Source organism: Caretta caretta, chromosome 3, assembly GCF_965140235.1.
Source record: "Caretta caretta isolate rCarCar2 chromosome 3, rCarCar1.hap1, whole genome shotgun sequence".
Lineage (NCBI taxonomy): Eukaryota > Metazoa > Chordata > Testudines > Cheloniidae > Caretta > Caretta caretta.
This window is the reverse complement of record NC_134208.1, coordinates 77432225-77455469: the sequence shown is the minus strand read 5'-3', so window position 1 is coordinate 77455469 and position 23245 is coordinate 77432225. Positions and strand designations below refer to the sequence as shown.

The 23245-nt window shown below is 38.3% G+C and overlaps 1 protein-coding gene across 1 annotated transcript in view; it reads left to right on the top strand.

The window, feature by feature from the left end:
- ASCC3 (activating signal cointegrator 1 complex subunit 3) overlaps positions 1–23245 on the top strand; it is a 514213-nt gene that overhangs the window by 289630 nt on the left and 201338 nt on the right. Inside the window, exon 14 of the mRNA XM_048844924.2 lies at positions 3790–3924. Coding sequence (XP_048700881.1) covers positions 3790–3924 — 135 coding nt within the window. The remainder of the gene's footprint in view (positions 1–3789; positions 3925–23245) is intronic.

The following is a 23245-nucleotide window of genomic DNA, read 5'->3' as shown; positions in this document are numbered from 1 at the left end:
TTCAATATGTACCTGGGAGGCTTCCATGAGTCTTCCCATCAACCATCCTGGTCCCCAGACAACCCGCTGCTGGGACCTCACCACCCCCTGCCCTCAAATGCAGGTGAGGGATTGGCCCCTGCCTTACCAGTCATAAGAACCCTGTTTCTGCTCCTCAACTAAGCCTCTCCCCCCCCTCACCCCACTGTGGAGAAGATGGGGGGGAAAACACTTCCCCTTGGCCAATCTGGCAGTGAGGGAAAAATTCCTTTCCAGCCCCCTGAGAAAGGTGCAATTAGCACAATGCCCACAGTGGAGCCTGAGAGAACCTGCAGTTTCACCACTTCAGTGGGTAGGAGGATGGGTGCTGCTCTACCTAGTCCAGGTAAAAGATTGTTTTTTCTGCCCTGGCATAGACCTACCTAGTCCTCCCTCTCTTCCAGTCACCTGGAAGTGGGGATGGGTCAGCTGCAGCAGAAAATCACTCCCTGGCTCTCCAGTCTTTAAAAAGACACACACCTTTTCCAACAAACCAGACAAGGGCCCCCACCACTTAGTGTGCAGTGATATCACTTTAAGTTCTAACTTAGGTTTATCCAAGCTGTTCTAGAAAATAAGTCACAAAATGATAAATTGACAAGTCAAACTGAAATGGTTAATGAATATTTAGGGTCATAATCTACTCTTCCTTACAGCTCTGCATGACTCCGATTTTGGAGAAATTTAAACAAGATTATGCCATTATGTGGCATGTGAACAACAGGAAATTGGTATGCAGCCATCAGTGGTATTTACCCCATCCAAGAGTGTTTGAAGTTAAATGAAGGGGTCTAATTGCAAGAGCCATAATGCTATGAAGGATTATTATCGAATCATAAAATAATTAACTAATGAAGCATGCATGACCAACCAAAGAAACCACAATGTTATGCATGCCATCCCATCCCCTTATTGACCCTATGGTCTGACTTCTTGTCCAGTCTTAAATTGTAAACTCTTGGAGACAGGGACTGTGAATTTCAATATGTATAGTGTTGAATGAATCTTTAATAATAATACTTCCTTCAAGAGAAATTAATAATGTTTTGAAGTTTGGTCTTAAAGAATTAGGATGAAAGTTGTTCTCAAAGAATAAAGTTAAACTTAATCTCCTTATTTTCAAGTACAATTGAAACATTCTTCCTCCAAGTAAAGGAGGTAGTACAGTGGGGCAAAAGAAAAGCAGTATTGTTAGCTTTAAGGGAGAATGGTCTGAAAGTACATAGGTAAAATACTGTTTTTCTAGTATTTGACCTACTGAGTATAACACAAAATAAACCTCAAACCGTAAGAAGGAATTGTGTACTGTGTTGAGTAGTATAACCATATTTTTGCTTTGGATGTTGTCCTCTAGCTATCAGTTTGCAAGTATTTTGAGAGGAAAGATGTGATTTTTAGTTATTTAGCTATTTGAGGGAGGTGTTTGGATTTTTTGCAGAACGATCTGTTTGAGACTCAGAAGGAGTTAGTCTCTTACCCATATAACTTTTTTCGACATGTTTGAATCACATCAGTAGAATATTTTCACAAATCGGCTCACTTTGTACATTTGGAGCCCATGAGTTTGCCATATAGATGGGTACATTATTGAGTATTCCCTATACTATTAGGTACCATCTTGAAAAGCAGGGACTTGGGGATCATCATAAATAATCATTCACATGAGCTTTCTGTGCAATGCCATGGTTAAAAATGGTTTATGCAATCCTTGAATATATAAAAAGTGGACTATCTAGAAGAAGTAGGGACTTGATCTTGCCTCTGTATGCAGCAATGGTAAGAGAGCTACTAAAATACTGCATCCAGATCTAGTGTCCACAGTTCAAGAAGGACATGGAAATATTAGGGTTCAGAGAACGGCTACAAAACAGATTCAGGGGCTGGAAAGCAAGCCTTACAATGTGGGTTGGCTTTACAATGTACGGAGCTCAATTTATTCAGCTTATTGAACAGAAGATTGAGAGTTGACTTGATCACTGTATAGGTCCTTACACAGCAGAAGATAACTGACAGTGGAGAGTTATACCTTGCTGACAAAAGTATAACTCAATCCCATGGCTGGAAATTGAACTTAGACAAGTTCAACCTTGAAATAAGATTCATTTTTGCAGCTGTGAGGGTAACTAAACACTGGAACATACGGATGGTGGACTCCCCATCACTTGGAGTTGAAAATGAGATTAAATCACTAAAACATATGCTTAAATCTAGGCTCTGGGCAAACTTCTGCAGCCTGTGTGTGTGTGTGTGTGTCCTGGATGAGGAGGTTCCGCTGGCCTGTCAGGGTAGTCGCGTCTGGCCTTGGAATCTGTGACTCTATTAATTCTCCTGTTCATTCCCTACCTTCATGGGGATAACATATAACAGTTGAGGGGGAGGATTTCAAAGATATAAACTCAGTATAAAGTGTAATGGTCTCTGATATACAGGAGATCAGACTAGATGAACAAATGGTCCCTTCTGGCCTTAAAAGTCTGTGAAACTATGAAACATACATCTTTCTAGTTGTTGTTGCAAGTTTGGAATTTGCATACTGATAGGTAAAGTTACTCAACTGTATTGTAGTATTATATATTCTCACACTAATTTTGCTTCATTTTAAAATGCCCCCTTTCTACCTAATGTCTCTTTTGTATATATTACCTGAGTTGTTTTTGTAAAGATATATATGTTGTTGTCTTCACCCCTTTAGCAATGTAATCTTTCAGTACATGAACACACAACGTATATATGGTAGTACAAAATCCTACATGACTATATTTAAGGTTATAGAAGATAATGAAGTTCTTTTGTAATAAAGCTGTATATGTTCTTCCCTGCCTATTGAGGTCATTTTCCTTAGTGCATGATGGTGAAATGTGTACACCAATTATGTTTCCATACTCTTCTTAATTTAGAATTTCCTGATAGCATGATTAAAATTTCAGATTTGCTATTATGTGAATGTAGATGTTTGTGTATCTGTCTCTTGAAATTATGGTAAAGAAATTGCCATTAATTTACCAGTTTATTTAGTAATTTAATACAAAATATGCAGACAGTGCATTTCACAGATCTAGGGTCTGAAAGATATTCTAAATTGTGATGGCACTGCAGCAACATCTTCCAAAGGACTGTTTTGGCAACAGTTGACCCACAGTGCAAGCAGCATTTTGGCTACCCAGTTTCCTCACAAGAGGTCTTCCTATGTTGAGGGATGTTTAAAGCTTCTCTTCTCACTTGGGATTCCTCTACTCCAAAGCTATTCTCAGTTAGCGAGTTAAGGCTACATGTAAGGCTGTTTTGTGCAATGCAAAGTAGCCTTTAGTAGAGGTCAGGATTTGCTCCAGAAATGAGGATTTTTTTTTTTTTTTTTTGCTACATGTAACAGTTGAGGAGGAGGTTTTCAAAGGTATAAAGGACTATTAAGCACCCAGTTTACACCGGAAGTCAATGGGAGTTTGGCATCTAAACTCTCATCTCCTTCTTAAACTTTTAGAGAAACACTTCCTCTCTGTTTTTTAGGTATGCTGCTTAAAATAGGTAAACATTGCACTTTGTTGCTGTTTGAAATTGTTTTTGTATTTTTGAAGGCTAATAAAGAAGGGTTAGTATAAATTTAAATGGTTTTGCAGAAGTATATGAGGTGAAGCATTTCTAATCTTTTTGTATTACTCAATAAAAGAGAGGTGCAGTTATTTCAGCAGAAATAACTCCATTACCACATGGGGAGTTTAGTTATTTTATTAAGCGTTTTGTTATTTATCAACAACTCTTTCCTTGTATCTTCAGGTGATGGTGTTTGTTCATGCTAGAAATGCCACTGTACGAACTGCCATGGCTCTTCGAGAGAAAGCAAAAAACAATGGTCATATTTGCTACTTTTTGCCAACCCAAGGACCTGATTATGGACAAGCTGAAAAACAAGTAAGTGATACATTAATTTATGGTTGATAATCTTTAAAGCCCTGATTGTCTTGGGCCTGGTCTACACTGGGGGAGGGGAGAGAGTGGGGGGTGGATCGATCTAAGTTACACAACTTCAGCTATGTGAATAATGTAGCTGAAGTCGATGTACTTAGATCTACTTACTGCGGTGTTTTCACTGTGGTAAGTCGACGGCTGACGCTCCCCCATCAACTCTGCCTATGCTTCTTGCTCCGGTGGAGTACCAGAGTCAACGGAAGAGCGCTTGGCAGTCAATTTATCGCGTCTAAACTAGACGCGATAAATTGACACACACACCCCCACTGGATCGATCGCTGCCCGTCAATCCAGAGCATAATCTAGACATGCCTTGGGACTCAGCAACCTGACAGATTGTTTCTCTAACCCAACAGTTCAGACAGACTTGGATTTTTCTAGCTATAGACTTAGATAGATTTAGTTTCAGTAGTCTAGCACAGCAGGCTTTCAGTATCAAGGGATATTGCTCCATTTGCAGTTCACCAGAGCCCAAATATGTCTGCTATCAGAGTGAAATGTAAGGTGTAATAATTTATTGTAGCATGCTATTTTGATGATTCCTGACGTAATGGCTTACAGAGTTAGCTGTGACTTCAGTGCTCTCTATTTTGGGTACTGTTGTATTTGCATCCTTTTTATATTTTGTTTGTTTAGATGCCAGGTCTATTGAGGTCTGTGTGTTCATATACCATATATGTGGAATATATTTTCTCATGATAGTATGTGAATTTAATGTAAGAATGTACATAATTATAAAATTTTTATTTTCAAGTTTGAGACAGCTTGAGCTAACAGATGCTTGTTTTCTGTAGCATAGGTGAGATTTTCAAGAGAGCTCATTTTACAGATTTATGTTGTCATTATTTGACATGTTTTTCTTAAGTAAAGTTGCATTTGAAGAGTTCAACAGTGGCATATGTGTTATAATATCCTACGGTTATTTATTCTGTGTTGATTGCACTTCTCTAAATATGGCAAATACATCATCACTTTTGTCAGTGCTGGCATAATCTCAGTTTAATCCAGGTTGTTGTTAAAACAGTATTTCAGATTGTTTTTAAAGAGATAGTTTTTACATTTCCTGAATGCTTATCTTTTTGAATATGTGAGGTTGAAATGATTAGCTCATTAATATTTTTTGGCTTCAGATAGGCTGCCGTTTAAGGTTTGCTTTTAATAAAAACTAGGACAACAATGCTAGGTAATACTTCCACAATAAACATTTATTTAGTATAGATGTCCCATACAATCTGGCATCAGTAGATATTGAAACCCTTGTGGCCTATTTTTATACTGAACTGTTTCCTAATGAAGGCATATCCTTTTGGAATTTGATGTATATTACAAACACCAGTTAACTTCAAACTTCACCAACACCACTATTGTTGACCAATGCAGTTAAAGGGAGACCAGTGAATGGATTAAAGAACCAAGGAGCAGGCAAGGCCAGGGAAAGGTATATGCAATATTCTTCACCCATTAAATAAAAACATTACATAGATCTGGCACTCTTTAAACCTAGAATATGGCTATTCTCTAAGTACTTGTAGGGCATTGTCCAAACCATAATACACTCAAAAGGTATTGGCCCAGTCTACTCTAAACATTTAGATAGACATAGCTATGTCACTCAGGGGTGTGAAAAATTCACACCTCTGAGAACATTAGCTATGCCAACCCAACCCCTGGCTTGGTCGATGAAAGAATGCTTCCGCTTTCTTAGGTCTGGTCTACACTTAAAAATTAGATCAACCTGTGTCACACAGGGCTGAGGAAAAAATTGTGCTCTGAGCGCCTTAGTTAATTACCTACCCTCCAGTTTAGATGCAGCTAGGTCAATGAAAGAATTTTTCCATCCATCTAGCTACCACCTCTGAGAGAAGTGGATAAACTATGTTGACAGAAAAACTCTTTCCAGCAACATAGCGTCTACACTACACATCTACATTGTGCCGCGATGGCCTTGGTAGTGTAGACATAGGTGTAGCGACTGCTGCTCAGGGAGGTGGGGTTCCTATATTAATGGAAAAATTTATTCCAGCACATGTGACGCATCTACACTAAGGTTGTTACAGCTATGCCCCTGTAGCCCCCTTAGTGTAGACAAGCCCATTGTGTTTGTATGAGTAGGAACTTGTCCATCATACTTTCTTTGTGACCATTACATTCGTAGATAATAGGCAATGGACACGACTATTACAGCAAAACTTTTGGAGGAGAAATGAGTTCATAGTAATGATTAATACATTTAAAATGGCTGGGAGTTTGGTTCATCTTGTCTAGACATCAAAGATTTAGATGTGTGTCTTATTCATTCATCTTAACTTCCAAAACTGTGGAGGTTCCTCACAGCCACTCAAAATGTAAAACTTCTCCAGCCTATACATCTGCACCCATTCATACTGCATGACTTTCCCTCTAGGTCCCTGTTGGTGGCTGACTTGAGAGTCTGTGATGGGAAAACAATTTGAATCCTACAAGAGCAGTCTGTCTCCCAACCCAGCTTGATGTTAGCTGTACCATAAAACTATAGATGAGCACTGGTCAGGTTTCAGAAGTATGCATATGGCTCACAGGACAATAGTACTTTCAACAGTAGTTGAATATTGACTAACTGTATACAGTACGTTAAAAACTGACAGTAACTCAATACTCTGTAATAATGATTGGTGCTTGTGTCTCAATCCCAAAGAAATCTTTGAAAAAAAGCAAAACGTTTCCTAAAATATAAGAAATAAAACTTAGGCAAAAGACTTAAAAGTTTTTGTAAACTTTCTCATGCATTTAAATAATGACCTTGTATCTATGTCAAGACAGTGTTATCCTAAATGACTGTTAATTTATTGTATTATATATATGACACTTACATTTTTGGTGATAAATTCTTAATCTAGTTGTTAGAATAATATTTAAGTTGTGTGAGTTTTTTCTTAGGAATAACTTCCCTCTGCTACCCAAAGTTAAATATCTGAAAATGAGGGACGTGTTCATTAATTATCTTTGTACATGTTTGATATAAGTTAACTTCTGCCACTGAGGATATTCATAGCCCGCCTGTGGAGTAGGAATTTTGTGTTTTAGGCTCTATGCCATAGCTCCATTTAAATAACTATGTTGTCTTTGAATTGTCCTTTGACAATTACTTTATCTTGTGTTGAAGGATATATGGAGAGTTTTATTCCAACCCAGTAATTTTTAATGGTACTAAGGTTTTGTGGGTGTTCAGTTCATATTTCTGAACTGCCAAGAATGTCTTTACAAAGAATATGTACTGGATTTTTTTTAGTATGTTGTTTACAGCCAGATTTGTAAGCGAGAACTATTCTATCCATAAAAGTTGACAGCATTATAAACAGACATGCTGAACATATTTCACTTTGTAACACACTGCAAAATTTAAATTCTATTCCTAATGGTTTGCTAATGTGCACAGAAGTTTAGAAATTAGTCCCAAATTTGAACAGATAATTTGTTTCCTGAACTATTTAAACTGGAAAATTGTTCACTTGAAATTCCTTAAGCCAAAAATATATTTATAATGTATATATTGCTAGAAATTTATATTAGTAGGCAGATTTATACTTTCATAATTTCCTGTCTGTGACAGGTTTTCTCTGTAACATCCAAAACTAATCTTGTGCTTTCTGTGGTTAGATTTGTACAGCAAAAGTCTTTTAGGAAATATGAGGGGATAACTAGAATGGGTTTTTTTGATTTTTTTTAAAATACATTTAATAGATTATTTACTCATGAAAGGTGACAGATTGACAGCATTTGAAAATGGAGTTTATCAAACTAGACAGGCAACAGATTAAAATTATAATGTATAGTGTTTAATCTACAAATTTTATATATATATAGCAAAAAAATACATTAAAAGAACATTATTAAGGTTGCAAAGTCAAGCAAGCACTTAGAAGTTAAGAAATTCCAAAATTAAGGAATAAGCTTGCCTGTGCAACCTTGCTTTTCCCCCTTGTGCATCTGTATTTTGATACAGTCTTTAATTGCATAATCACATTCTGTTGTTTCCACAGGACTCCCTGCTTTTCCTCATCACGTCTCATCTCCTTGTCAGATCTCTCTTCCCTCTCCACAGACTAATCCCTAGTCCCATTTTCCTTGCCCAAACAGTTCCAGCCTCCCCTTCCCACTTTAGGTCTCAGTTCCAGTCTCTTCAACCCACTGTTCTCCTGTTTCTCTCCCCCTCCAGGCTCCCCACAGCCCTTGGTCACCACTAGTAGGATTGCCAGGGGTCCGGTTTTCAACTGGAATGCCTGGTTGAAAAGGGACCCTGGTGGCTCTGGTCAGCACAGCTGACTGGGTCCCTAAAACTCTGGTTGGCCTCAGCAGGGCAGGCAGGCTCCATGACCGGCTCCGCAGGGCTCCCAAAAGTGGCAGCATGTTCATCTGGCTCCTAGGCAGAAGCGTGGCCAGGGGGTCTTTGCGTGCTGTCCATGCCACCCTGAGCACCAGCTCTGCATCTCCCATTGGCCGGGAACTGCAGCCAATGGGAGCTGTGGGGGTGGCTCCTGCAGGCAGGGGCAGCGCGCAGAGCCACCTGGTTGCCCCTCCACCTAGGAGCCAGAGAGACATGGCAATCACTTTCTGGGAGCTGCCTGAGGTCAGCAGCACCACCAAGAGCCCATACCCCAAACCCGCTCCTGAGCCCCAACCCCCTGCCCCAGTTCAGAACCCCCTCCCACACTCAAACTCCTTCCCAGAGCCCGCACCCCCCCACACACACCCCAACCTCATGTCCCAGCCCAGAGTCCCCTCCCACACCCTGAACCCCTCATTTCTTGCCCCACCCCAGAGCTCGCACAACCAGCCAGAGCCCTCACCTCTCTTTCACCCCAACCGCCTGTCCCAGCCTGGTTAAAATGAGCGAGTGAGTGACAGAGGAAGGGGAGAAGGAGTGAGTGGGGGGTGAGGGACTCGCAGAAGCGGGGGCCTCAGGAAAGGGGTGGGGCAAGGGTGTTCAGTTTTCTGCAATTAGAAAGGTTGGGAACTCTATTCACCAGATTCCTTATCCCAATTTACTTCTCCCACCCCCATCCAGTCTGGCTTTTGCCCCCTCTGCATTTGGATCAGATGGCTTCTTCCTCCTCCTCCACATTGCCTGGGGCACGAGCAGGAGGGTCACTGAAAGCACAGGAGAGACAGGTCCCTTCTCTCAGTTCCAGTCCCAGCCCAGTTTGGAGCAGCCATTACAGGAAAAGTCCAGCTTTTCTCCCCTCTAGGCCTATGCCAGAGGGATCACGTTCAGTTGCTCTGTTAGGATGGCACGTATGCAGTCTGGTCTGCACTAGGGACTTAGAGGAGCTGAAGTCTGTGTGATTCCGGTCCTCTTGGCCAACACACTAAGGTTTGAACAAGGGACCTCCAGAGCCAAACGAATGAGCTGCTACAACTTGAGCTAACGAGACAAGATTCTGTAGCTTGGGACTGTAACAACTCATATTCGATGTGGATCAGCACATGCACACCAGTGATTACACACTCATTTGGTCTCTGGGGATGGTATATGCACAGTCTGATCAGCACTAGGTACAAGAGTGTACTACAAGAGGTACGAGCATGCTCAGTGAGGACAGAATCATCAGAAATCTTAGCTAATATTGAAGTCTCTACTGAGAATATGCGAACTGTGATTTTTTCAAAGGCTTATAACTGGGCCAAATTTTGGCAGGTTTTCACAGGGACAACAACAGGCACATGCCTTACACAAAAGCCACGCACTCTGCCAAATTTCTGGTCCCTGCTCCAAAGCATGGAGGTACTAAAGTTGTTCCGACAAAAGATTTTTTTTTAATATATACAAAACATATTTTCCCCTTGTACAACAGAGTATAGCTTGTATAGTTCAAGACATGCAACTTTATTGCGAGTGGAAGTTGAAAGATAATTCGCCAGGTTGAGGCATGCTCTATGTGATTCATTTGGCTGAGAATGCTCACTTGTGCACCCAATTCTGTCGCAATTTTTTCAGTGAAAATCATTGTGCTGTATTAGACCTCCCTCTAACTCTTCATTGTATAACCTGCTTCTTTTTTCAGTGATAGTATAGGAAAGTTAGAGACTATACAGATTTTTTTTTTATTATTATTATTTGGAATGTATAGTAATGCCAAGGGAGTCAGCTGAGCTTGTACAGACTGTTAAGGTGACCCCTATGATATAAATTAACAGTGGTACATTTAGATCAAAACATTTGTGAATGCTGATTAGGGTTAGGTGGTTGGTGTAGTGTCTGAAACAGCTCCTTCTGTTCTCTTAGTGTATTTATCCATCATATTTAAATACAGAAGACACTGAAATAATTTGTGATAGCGAGTCCTCCTGCTGTTTCACTGTTTAGGTGTTAAATATCCATTTGTTTGGACTGAATCCAAACATCTGTTTTAAATCAAAATTTGAATTGTTTGAGGATTGCAGGCCCAAATGTTTATCTGTGCAAAAAGATTGTAAATAAGCTGATTTTGTTTTAAAAGATTTATATGAAAGTCCTTGTACATACCTTCTTTAATTTTTGTAATAAAGCAAAAAAAAATGTTCTTCATAGTGATTAAAAATCTGGGAAGTCCTTCTGTGATGTTTCATATAACCCTCTTATTTAATTGACTCTAAGGTAGCATTATTGTAGTAGAGAAAATATTTCTTACTCTTCTCTTTTCTCTGAAGGCTTATAGAAACTGTATGATATGAAAAGTAATTAGTAAAATATATGAGTCATATGAAGATTAATTTTACATACTGTAGTTTAACAAGACACTATGGGTTTCATTTTACTACCTCAGCTTTTTGAAAAGGGAAATTAATAAAACAAATACCAAAATAAGAAAGGAACTTTATCAAAATTCAACCATTTTATTCTGGTGCTCAAAAAATTTCAATGGACAGGGCTGGGAATTCTTGGAAGTCTGTAAAACCTGTCACACAGCGACTATCATATTAAAAATATTATTAATCATTCTTGGAAATGTGTTTGAATATTTGCATACAATATTTCATTTTAAAGCTGTGTGATGAATACAGATTGAGACAGGAAGTGTCTAAACATGTAGAATAATGTAAATGGTCTAACAATATCAGGTGATTATTTTAGATAGTATTACGTACTATAAAAGATGAGTAGCATATTTGAAATATCTAGGTTTTACTATTAAGTTTATTATTGTATGATAAACAGCACTGTTACATTTAAAATACATGAAGGAATTAATTTGTGAATTCATACAAATATACAGTTGCTCTTCAAGGGCCATTCTGCAACCATTACTCATGTAAGTAATCCTTTCTCACATAAGTGTTTCCATTGAATTCATGTGAATAAGACCAGGGACTTAATGCGGATGTGGGCTGGAGTTGGTATGTTTCCAGATTAAGAATATAGTAAACAATATCTGAAAAATGCAATGCATTACTTCTGCCATGTTTTTGTGTTTGGCATTTACTGTAAAACATAAAGCAAAACTTATTTATTTATTTATTTATGTATTTAAGAAAACATACTGTAATTAGATAAATAGTTTAATAAAATATTCACAAACTTTATAATGTCTGTAGCTAATAATGAAATTAGTGAACACATTTTATGCTGTCCTATATTCAAGTGCATTTCCATAATAGCTCTTCTCTCTACTTATGCATATTAGTTTTTATTAGTAGACGAACAAGAATAGTATATATTTTTAATCTACTTTTAGAAACTAAAATGTAAATCTTATGCAGATTTTTAGGTATAGGTGTATTCAGCTCATTGCCTTCATCTCCTTGGAATGGTCATTTCTATTGTTTTTAAATTTGATGTACAACTTGTGGAAGATTTTGGGAATATATGTTAGTGAAACCATGTATGTATTCCTTTCTCCAGTTGCTAAAAGAGGTGTTTTCAGAACCCCGACAACAGGTTTTACTTCCCTGTCGTATTTGTTTTTCAGTAAATATAACTTGGATGTAGACGTAGCCATAGAATACAGTATAAACCACTGGTGTCAGCATGTAGGGTATGTGTAGCAACACACCACAGTGAAAAGCAAGCTCTGTCCATACTGTGGTGTGTAGCTACATGACAGTGAAAGGCTTCAGCAGCTCCCCACTGTCAAGTTTTCCCTGACGCAAGGAAAGTCTCCAGCAACAGGGAGTTGGTGGAGACTTTTCTCATTGCTGAAGTCTTTCCCTGCAGCAGGAAGGGCTCTAGCTACAAGGAGTCAGCGGGATACTACACTGCTAAAAATAGCAGTATAGACAGGGACTCACTGCATGGGTGAGTTAAGAGCCATGTAGGGCATGTACTCTGGTACATAACCACATACTTCAGGCATGTCTTTGCCATCCTAAGTTGTACCGCGTGGATGTATGCTGCTATTTAAACCCATGCTAGGAGGGCTACCTCTGTTTATATCTACATGCTGCTGGAAGAGGCATGCAGTGTAAAAAAAAACCATAAGAACAGCCATACTGAGATGGACCATTGGTCTGACTAGCTTAGTATCCTGTCTTCCGACAGTGGCAAATGCCAGGTGCCCCAGAGGGAATGAACAGAACAGGTAATCATCAAGTGATCCATACCCTGTCACCCATTCCCAGCGTCTTTTTTTTTTTTTAATTTTTTTAAAAAAGCGTCATATTAGCTATCCTCCAGTCATTTGGTACAGAAGCTGATTTAAATGATAGGCTACAAACCACACAGTTACTAGTTCTGCAATTTCACATTTGAGTTCTTTCAGAACTCTTGGGTGAATACCATCTTGTTTTGGTAAGTTATTACTGTTTAATTTATCAATTTGTTCCAAAACCTCCTCGAATGACACCTCAATCTGGGACAGTTTCTCAGATTTGTCACCTAAAAAAAAGATTCAGGTTTGGGAATCTCCCTCACATCCTCAGCAGAGAAGACCGATGCAAAGAATTCATTTAGTTTTTCCGCAATGGCCTTATCATCTTTGAGTGCTCCTTTAACATCTCAATCGTCCTGTGGCCCCACTGGTTGTTTAGCAGGCTTCCCGCTTCTGATGTACTTTAAAAAAAAAATGTGATTACTTTTTGAGTCTTTAGACTCAAATTCTTCAAATTTGTTCTTCAAATGTTCTTCAAATTCATTTTTGGCCTTCCTGATTATATTTTACACTTTGTTTGCCAGTGTTTATGCTCCTTTCTATAAACTTCAACTTTTTAAAGGATGCCTTTTTGCTTCTCACTGCTACTTTTACTGTGTTGCTTAGCCATGGTGGTTCTTTTTTGGTTCTCTTACTATGGTTTCTTTGGGGGGGAATTACTGCATACATTTTACCCACAGCAATGAATAACTAATAAAGCAGATTCCTCCAGACATATCAAGTCTTCAAATGTCTCTGTGCATTTGACTCTAGATGGTGCTGTGTGTTTTGACAGATTTCTGTTAATCTTGAATAGCATTATACAAATCCATTGCTAGCTGTACGTTAATCCGTTTGTTACGCCATGGTGTGCACATTTAATTGTTAGCATTGACAACAATTGCAGTTTTGCTTTTGCTCTTATTACAATGGATTGTTGGCCCTGTTTGAATCAATGCCTTACTGTTTTTAATATTTAGTGAAAGTTGCATGTTGATTATTTTGTATCTGTATGTGTGCTCGTGTGGCAGAAGTGGGGCGTAAACCACCACAGAGACGGGGAGCGTCTGTGATTAAGTAAGTTTGAAAACCACTGATTCATAGGATTCAGCTTGTTGGAGAAATGGGAACGAAGAAGATGGAGAGGAAAATAATAGATTTTCTTCTTAAACTCATTTGAATTTAAAGAGCTCTCAGAGAGAAAAAATTTCAAGAAATCCTAAACACTCAGTTTTCAGTGTAACTTCAAACAGAAGTAATACTTGCATCATTCATCTTCCAGCCTGGACCAAATAGGCATAGGTGAACTTTACTAAAAGATACCACCGAGCTGAAATAAGTACAGTCCATAGCATTTTGTAGCCTTTGCCCTCCCCCCGCCCTTTAAAACTCAAAAGCAGTCCCACTAATTCACTTAATTGTCTCTCAAATGTTTTTAAATGATTAGGAAATGAATTTTTAGAGACCATCAAATATTTGCTATATGCCCATTTGTTTGACATGTAATTATTTCCATGCAAATTCTCATTTTATTTTTATTTTATTAACAACATCCAGTATTTGATGTGTTGTTAAAAACAATAAAATGGATTTGTATCCAAATACATTAGGCTGCATTAAATTTCAAATGTACAATGAATATTGAAATTCCATATTTGTTTTATAATTATTACAATTTTCTTTTTAGTTTAGAAATTAAGGTATTTTAAAGTTCTTGCAGTCAATATGGAAGTTAAGAGTATTTAACTTAAACATAACCCAGTAAAGACCGATGTTATGTAATTAAGAAGGCCAAACACTTTGAGGAACTTTTCAACACTCTGACTTCATCAGTGAGCTGAAGCACGAAGCCACAGATCATCAAGTTGGAGGGAAGTTCTGGAGTCACGGTGAAATCTTTTCTAGTTTTAAGTATACAGTACCACAATAGCAAGGAATTCTTCTTTGAGTGCTGGTCCCAATGGATATTCACTGTGGGTGTACATGCACTCCGGGTGCCCAACTTTGGAAATTCTTCAGTATCCTTAAGTAGATTAGTGAAGATCAGTATACCATCCCAAAAGAAAGGAGATTTCTGTCAATAAAGCTGTCAGATGAATAAAAGAATATCCTTTTTAGAGACTTTCTGATGAGAGTATACTATGAGAGCAAATCCCATTTGAAAACTTAGCATTAGCCATTCTGTTTTATGAAAGGAAATTACTACTCTTACCACACGATCCAAATATTTCCATCTTCTTTTCTGGGTAATTTTAGAGATAAGGGGCTGTTGAACTTTGTTGAATCTTGGCATTTGTTATAAATATACTCCATTTAATACCTAGTATTTTTCTAAGGCATTTGATTTTGTATGTATTTAGACACCTGTGTGTACCTTCGGTGGGTTTCCAGCTTTCTCATCCATACGTTAAAAATAAAATAACATTCAGTTGAAGATTCATAGTTTAGTCTTTAAATTGTAGATTTTCAATGACCAAATCTTATTTAAGCTGGTAAATACAGCTGCTGCCATGCCAGTTCGTGACATTGTGCTCACCGCAACTGAATGTGGTTGGTCTTTCTAGATGGCAGAAAAAAAGGAGTTGGGACTCTTTTAGGGGGTCTCTACTGCATTTGGGTTATGAGGGAAGGGAATGGGGTACTTACCAGAGTGGAGTCGAGGGGGGAACAGGAAGTGGCTGGACCAGGTGGGTGGGGCACTGACCCAGAATGTACACCGGGGGAGAGGGGAGCAGGTATTTATAACCATTCCAAAGCTATGCCCCTCTCTCATTTGTCATGGCTCAGCAGCAACCACCCTTCCAGCAATGCAGCCAGAGTAGGACCTGGCTTTTATAATCTGTGGTGAGCCTAGTACTAGTTGCCTGTTTTCTTGTCGATCTGGGAAGGAATTTTTCCCGACTGTCAGATTGTCAGAGGTGGGGTGGTTTTTTCGGCTTCTCCATCACAGTGTAAGGACCAAGTGGGTTAACCTGGAGGATAGGTCAGAAATACCAGGTGTCCTTTCTGGGTACTCATTACTGATATGGTTCCCTGATAAACAGGAGTTGGAGGTGGATTTAGGGGGAGGCAGCCCATAAGGAAGTCAGGAAAAGGGAGATGGGTTTGGCCTCCTAACATCTGGGATAGGATGGAGGGAAAAAACCTTTTATTCCAGCCTGTTAACCCTCATACAAAAGAAGAGCGGCGGAGTCCCAGGTTAGGAAGGGGGATGGCTGATGGCAGCCCTCCCAAATAGGTGAAAACTATTTAGGAGAGAATGATGACCTGATCCCTAAAACTTATTGCTGGGCATTTCCAGGTATGTTAATAAAACTGTGGCCTAATTAAACCACATCCCCTGCATCTTGTGTTTCCTTCTGCATGGCCAGGACACTATTTCCTTCTGGATAGCCTCATTGGTTTACCTGTTACCCTCAAGGTGGGTAAATTGGCAGATACCAGATTAGATATTGGAAATAGTTTGGGACCAAAATCTCTTCTGAGGGAAATTGGCAGACCTCATTTGCCTTCCATAGAGCTGTGCAAATTTATACTGTTAGAGAAGTTGGCTTTATATGGTCACATTGCTTAACAAGGTCTGCAGTTGGTTAATGCTAAATTAGGAGATGTTGTGGTAAGGCTCTCACCCTTGGAGTGTTCGCTTGCAATTGGATGTTGCTGCTATCTCCATCTTCAGTGCTTCCTGCTAGCTGCCTGCCTGCCTGCCTCTGACTCTAGGTCTTCTGAAGCTCAGTTCTCCAGCCAAGCCACCAAGTTCAAACCTCTTCTGGGGTATCACAAACAAGACAAGATGAATCTGGATACTTCTCCTGTCCCCTGGGCTACTGAAGTCCTCTCTGCATACTTACACCAGCCCTATCTTGGGGTGTAGGCTCCCTGCGGGAGCCTACAATCCCCCTGTAGTGTGCTGCCCACATTAACCCCAGCTGTTACGCTAACACTGGGCTTCTCTGAGCCAGTGAGACCTGTCTCTTCTGGAGAATCTCCCTCAACTGAGCTTCTTAAGGCTTAGTTCCGCCGCCTCTGGTAGGGAGCCAGTTAGCTCCTCACCCTCCCAGGTGCAAAGTATGATTAACAGGGTGCATTGGCTATCTTTCCAGGTAGTAGGGAATCACAGATGTTTATATTCCAACAAATTCCAATTTAGTACGTTAAAGACGTCCATCTAATTACTACCTGATAGCAGCAGTGTGCTGTATAAGTTAGAACCAAGCTGTTAACAAACAGCAAGTCTTTACTAAGAGGAAATAATGTTTTCCTCTGAAGGTCCCCAGTTGTTCCTTCATTAGTGAAAATGTAATGACATTTTCAATGCCATGGGAGACAAAAGAGGAGGAAAAGAAGCTCTGGTTGTGCTGGAGTATAGGGAAAAGTTTTATTTTTGCTCTTGTATTCAAAGTTTTAACTATCGCTTAAGAAAATAATAAAAATATATATGCAATACAATGTGTCAAAGACTTCACTCAAATGTAACCTTGTTCTGAAGTGCAAGAGTTTAATGCTTCTATTAGCTTTAGTACATTTTCCCCTCTGCACTTTGGTATTTAAATGCCAAGTTTTAGCTGGATATGAAGTTGTAATGAATTCTGCCATTTCATAGTGGGTTTTTTTTTTAAAAAGTGTTCTCTCTCATGATGAGTGAAAATGGAAAATAAGGATTTTCTTTATAACCTTTTCACTTTGCTGAGTGAGAAAGTGTTAGCAACATACTTTTGGAAGCTTAGAATTGTTTAATTTGAGGTTGAGTGAACAGATCAGCAAAGAAAAGCTCCAGCTAAACATATTGATAACAATATATTTGTTTGTTTTAAGAAGGATTGCTTTTGTTTTGCTTCATAGCTACTTACCTAATTTTGTTACTATATATTCTATAATGTTGTGCTATTGAAAAAAACATTTCAAAGCTGAATAAAAATCAAATACTTGCTGTGACAGAATATACCTGTGGTCCTCTATTATAGTTATCTTTGTATAAAGTTTGACTGGTGAGGTATACTTTGAAAACTCATAATTTGGTACTCATTATTGTCCTAGTAAAATAAATGTGGCAACTTTGTAAGTAAAGTTATAAGATTCCACTGTATGGTATTACTAAAATATGTTCTAAGTCTGGGGAGTGATCAAACCACTTCCTCAGAGACAAAGGGCAAGCTGATGCCTCAGCCAGTTGTAAACAAGGCTAAAGCGCCATTACCTGTTAAATGGCCATTTTGAGGGGCAGGAAAGGGAGTGTGTATGAAAAATCTACATTTTAGAGACTGCCTATTGCCATGCTCCAAGCTGGGGATGCTTCTTAAAGTTGAGAAAGGACTATAAAAGGAAGGGGCAGACACCCCAAGGGCCCCCCTCCTCCTCGCTCTCTGTCCATTGTTTCACTGCACCAAAAGGAACAAAGGAAGCAGCCATTAAACAGAAGAAGAGGTCCTGGCCTAAGAAGTGTGGCCAGTAAGCCTGTTTGAGAGACTGTGGTGAGAAAAACTTTACTTTGAACTTGACATAGTTTAAGTTAGTCATTAGTTGCATTTTATCTTTATTTTTCTTGTAATCATTTCTGATATTTATGCCTCATGACTTCTATTCACTTAAAATCTATTCTTCTCTAATCTAGTATAAACTGGTTTTATCTGATCCAGCATGTTTGAAATGAAGTGTTTGAGATGCTCCATATGGGGTGGCAAGTTATGTGCATATTATTTCTATTAATTAAATGATGGACTTTATATAAGCTTGTATTGTACAGAAGAGGGCAAAGGCAGCACAGGACACACATTTCTCGGAGGAAATCTGGGACAGGGGATGTGTTGGTGTCACCCTGCGGTATAACCAAGTCTGGTGAGAGTCAGACTGTAACCCAAGTGTGGCTGGAAGGCTGCATTTACACACAGGCACTCAGGGTGTGGCTTGCATGCTGGAAGGCTATTTGAGTGACCCAGGTGGGAGCTCCTTCAGCAGGCATTGTAAGGCACCTAAGGTTGCAGCGCAAAGGTGACACAAATATTCATTAGTCTGTTTTGTATCCTGGGTATGTCAAAGTTGCTCATTGGTCCTTTGTACCCCAATGCAATTTTATCCCTGTAGACTTTTTTTATAGTAGTGCCTCTTTTGAATTAGTATTTTCTCTGCTTGTCCAGGGTCCTTAGTGACTAGGAATAATTAGGGTGCACATTTGCACTTTTTAGGGGATATAATGTGTGCTTATTAAAGTCCTTTGTGCATAAAACCATGTATGTTTAAAATAAACAAAGGATATGCTTAGCTTTTTAATAAAGGAATAATCACATATTTATGAGAAACGTTTGTCATCTTAAATGCAGTCTGTTACATATAGGAATTAAATAATTCTGTATAGACAAAACATTACAGCTACCATTTATTTGTTTTTTAGTTGAAACCAAGGACATGTTTTTCACACCATTGTTTTCCTTTTCCAAAGAGAGAGGTACACAAAAGCTCCTTATCCTTTACATCTGCATGGGTGATCTTATAAGGTGTCCTATCCTGCTAAGCAATGTGTTTCTTCATCACATTAAAATAACAAAGCGTGTCTGTTTTAAAAATCAAATTCAAAACTCAAGTATGCCAATTTCAAAGTGGCTTTTTGGGGAACTGCTTTTCCAGCTACATTCGAATCAATTTATAAAGCGATAATACAGTATTTTAAATGTAAATTGCCCTGAGTTTTAATGTCCTAAATTTATATTTTGTGTAAGATTTTAGTATATAAAATACTATATAAATTTTCAGGGAGATCATCCAAAGCATGTATGTTCTAAGAATCACATACAAACAGTTTGGGATATTCAGAACAAAGCCATTGTTCTTTTTAACATATTATATTATTGCTCTATAAATTAAGACACCGCAAGGAGCTGCCCAAATAAGTAGCTTGGTTTTTAGAGTTTCCGAGCATCCCCAACACTCATTGATTACCGTGAGAATTATGATGCTCAATATCTCTGCTAATCAAGCTCCCCATTTAGTTGTGTGCATGATGATTTAGGTGCCCAATTTAAGCACCAAAGTTAGACCTTAGTAGTCTTAGCTCACAACATATGGCACATACTTTTTTTCCCCCTGAGTCTTTTTTCCTATGCTCAGGATTTTTGCAATTAGGGAAAGAAATATTTCTTAAATATATACAATTGACTAATTGGGTGATTAAAAATGTAGATAAAATAATAGATGTATGTCTTATACTAGTCGTCTTGTTTTCTTCATTCATTAATATTAAGATGTTATTGTATCCAGTTTTAATAGTCTACAGAAGTCAAACAAATATGGATTCTGTTATGATCATCTACTCTGACCGCCTACGTACTACTGAGTATAGAATTTCATTCAGTAATTCTGTATCAAGCCCAAAAATTACTGGTTGAACTAGACCACATTTGTTAGGAAGACATCCTGACTTGGTTTAAAGACTTCAAGTAATGGAGAATCCACCACTTCCGTTGGTGAATTGTTTCAATGAGTAATTAACATCACTGTTAAAAAAAAAAAATTACCGAACATCCAGTTTGAATTTAACTGCTTTAATTTTCAGCTATTGGCTCTTGTTATGCCTTTTTCTGATACTTTAAAGAGAATTCTGTTTTCAGAAATCTTGTCCCCAGATATATGATCTCTTTTTTAACCTTATCTTTGCTATATTAATTGAGATGCTTAAGTCTCTCATGTAAGGCACATTTTCCAGAACTCAAATCATTCTTGTGGCTCTTGGCTGAACCGTTCCTAATTATTCACCATCCTTTTAAAATGGACAGAGTATATGTTACTGCAACTGCTAGTCAATAATCTACTCCTAGGAGGGATGTTTAATTAGTTAAGTTGCTTCTTAATTCTTGTAGAAATCATATTTCAAAATCTGAATTCTTGAATATGGAGATTAAAAAAAACCCAGATTCAGAGACAAAAGGGGCAGATTGTATACCAGTACCTAAAAATCTTCTGTCTACTCAAGTGTATCAAAATGATACTATATATGTAGTAAAGAGGGTGATTCCAAATAGTTCCTACTGTCAGCATCCTTTTAACTGACATGAATATATAAATAATTTTTTAAATATGTTGTTTCTTTATAAAAATCTCTCCCCAACCTCAGTGTTTTGTTAATGAGTTGACAAGGATAAGAGCGGATAGCATACGTACTGAACTCTGTTGTCAACTGCAGGTGCTTAGCATCTCTGAAAATCAGACCATTTATTTAATTCTTAATTAAATAAAAATTAAAAATTGTGGCCCAAGTGTGTCTGGGCCACAGGGATGTCTGGGAGCTCTGACTTCCACAGCACTATGGCAAGTGAATATCTTTTCTACAATATGATTTGAAAGTTAGAAGGGAGGAATTGTTTTGTCATAGTCAGGTATCCTAGAAATCTATTTGCCATGGAAAAACACAAAATTTGCATTTTTACAGAGAATCTTTAGTTTTTACATTTTGTGAAAAAATAAAAACATTAGTTAATATAAATGTACTGAAAGCACCAGTGTCACTTACTCAGTGTGTGCAACCTCCCCCTCTTGTGGTTGATTTTTGAATGTTCTTTAAATGTACGTAGCTAAACATACTCCAATAAACTACTTCTGGCGTATAGAGGTTCATGTTTTAATGCATCTCAAATTTCACTTCAGCCTCCAGACATGAGTAATTAAAGTTATGAAAAGATTCCGAAAACTGTAAAAATCACCCCCTAAAGACTGTCACTGAGTCTGGTGAGGACAAATTTCATGTTGATGGTAATGTACTGTACTGTACGCAGCAAGGCTATAGATTACAAATTGAAATTCTATTCATTTTATTTTATTATAATAATTGATAAGCTTGGTAAGCTTAATTGTAAATCTATCCATAAAACATTGTGTTCAACTGATACCTATATATATTGTGGCTAGGGAAACTAAAGTTCAGCATTTCATTTTAATCATGTTTTTTTTTTTAATCTGATAATTTCTTTTTAATTATGGAAAACTAGGATCCCTGTTTATAATCTATGGGCCTGATCATATATTCAATTTTACCTATCATAAACTACTATAGATTGCCATGCACACATTCATTGCTGGGAACCTGTCCCATGAATATCTGTTCTAATTCTAAAAACTGCGGGATTGCAAATCTGTTTCTAGAATGCTTTTCCAGACTACAACTACGTCTGTTTGATAGCAGTACTGATGTTTGAGTTCAGGGAACAAACCAGAAAACTGGTTTATGCTTTTGTGTGCAGTTTTTCAGCAAGATGCTGTTCAGGCTAAAATCAGTATCAATTCTCTACACTACGATTGGACATTAGGATGATTTTACAGTCTTTTCTTATAAATCCTCAACAGAAATATTCTGTTCAAGTATACGATAATTTGTGGCTTATAGCATCCCGTTTCGTTGTTCACAAAAATTCTCATTAAATCCTAAATACAGAATAGGCTATGGAGCTTTGTAAAACTGTTAGAATCAGTTGTCATCTTTATGATATGATTAAGTTTCTTCCCTTAAATTGCACCTACCACAACCCCCTCAGGATATCTAAAGGATATTGTGTTTACCAGTCTTTCTGTGATTGCCCGTTTTGTAGTAAACATGTTACTAAAATATGCACTTTATTTAGTGTGATTGGAAGTATAGATGTTGAAATCCAACGATATGTTTTTAATAGAATGTGATTAGCCTCCAAATTTATAAACAGTAAATCTCTTTTAAAACTATACTAAACTTCACTTTCTCCCTCCCTCACATTCATGCAATTTCTCTCTGGTCTGGACTGGTCAATGGCTGATGTATTACCATGCCTGTACCATGCCAGTCAGTTCCAAAAAAAGAGGGGTTTTCTGTGATGAGGAGACACATTTGTGTTAAAATCAAATTACTTATTACTGTAAAATCTACAAAATATTGTAATTCTAATCAAGAGGAATTAAGTGTTGGTGAGATTTTTATTAGTTACTGAAACTACTTTCAGGAGTTCCTAGATGCATCATTTCTAGGATGCAAAGGCTTGCATATACAGATGCAGATGGCTGTCTCTGTGTACTGGCAATTTTAATTTACAATTTCAGAGTAACAGCCGTGTTAGTCTGTATTCGCAAAAAGAAAATGAGTACTTGTGGCACCTTAGAGACTAACCAATTTATTTGAGCATGAGCTTTCGTGAGCTACAGCTCACTTCATCGGATGCATACTGTGGAAAGTTTAGAAGATCTTATTATATACACACAAAGCATGAAAAAAATACCTCCCCCCACCCCACTCTCCTGCTGGTAATAGCTTATCTAAAGTGATCACTTGAGGTGACAGGGGTTCAAAATCTGGTGATACCTGGCAGTTGAGAATCCACCCAGGGTGGTGGAGTTCTTGGCTGATATAAAGGCAGCGTAGCCGTTTCCTGCGCTTGCCCCATCCTAGCCCCAGCAAAGAGGTTGTTTTGGGAGCAGGCTCAAGCTCAGCTGTACTCTGGCTGTTATCAACTGGTGCAGACTGTACCTTTGGAGCTGTTGACAGCAGTTGTAGGTTTACAGCAGCCCTGAGGGACCTCTAACCAGAGTCAGATCTGGGGCTGAGCCAGACAGGTTCAGAGAATCATAATTGGCTCATTTATGGCCTTCGGGTCTTATAAACACATATATGCTCCATGCTGTGCCAAGCAGATCTTGGCTGCAGCAGAGATCGTGGTGCTATATGTTTCACA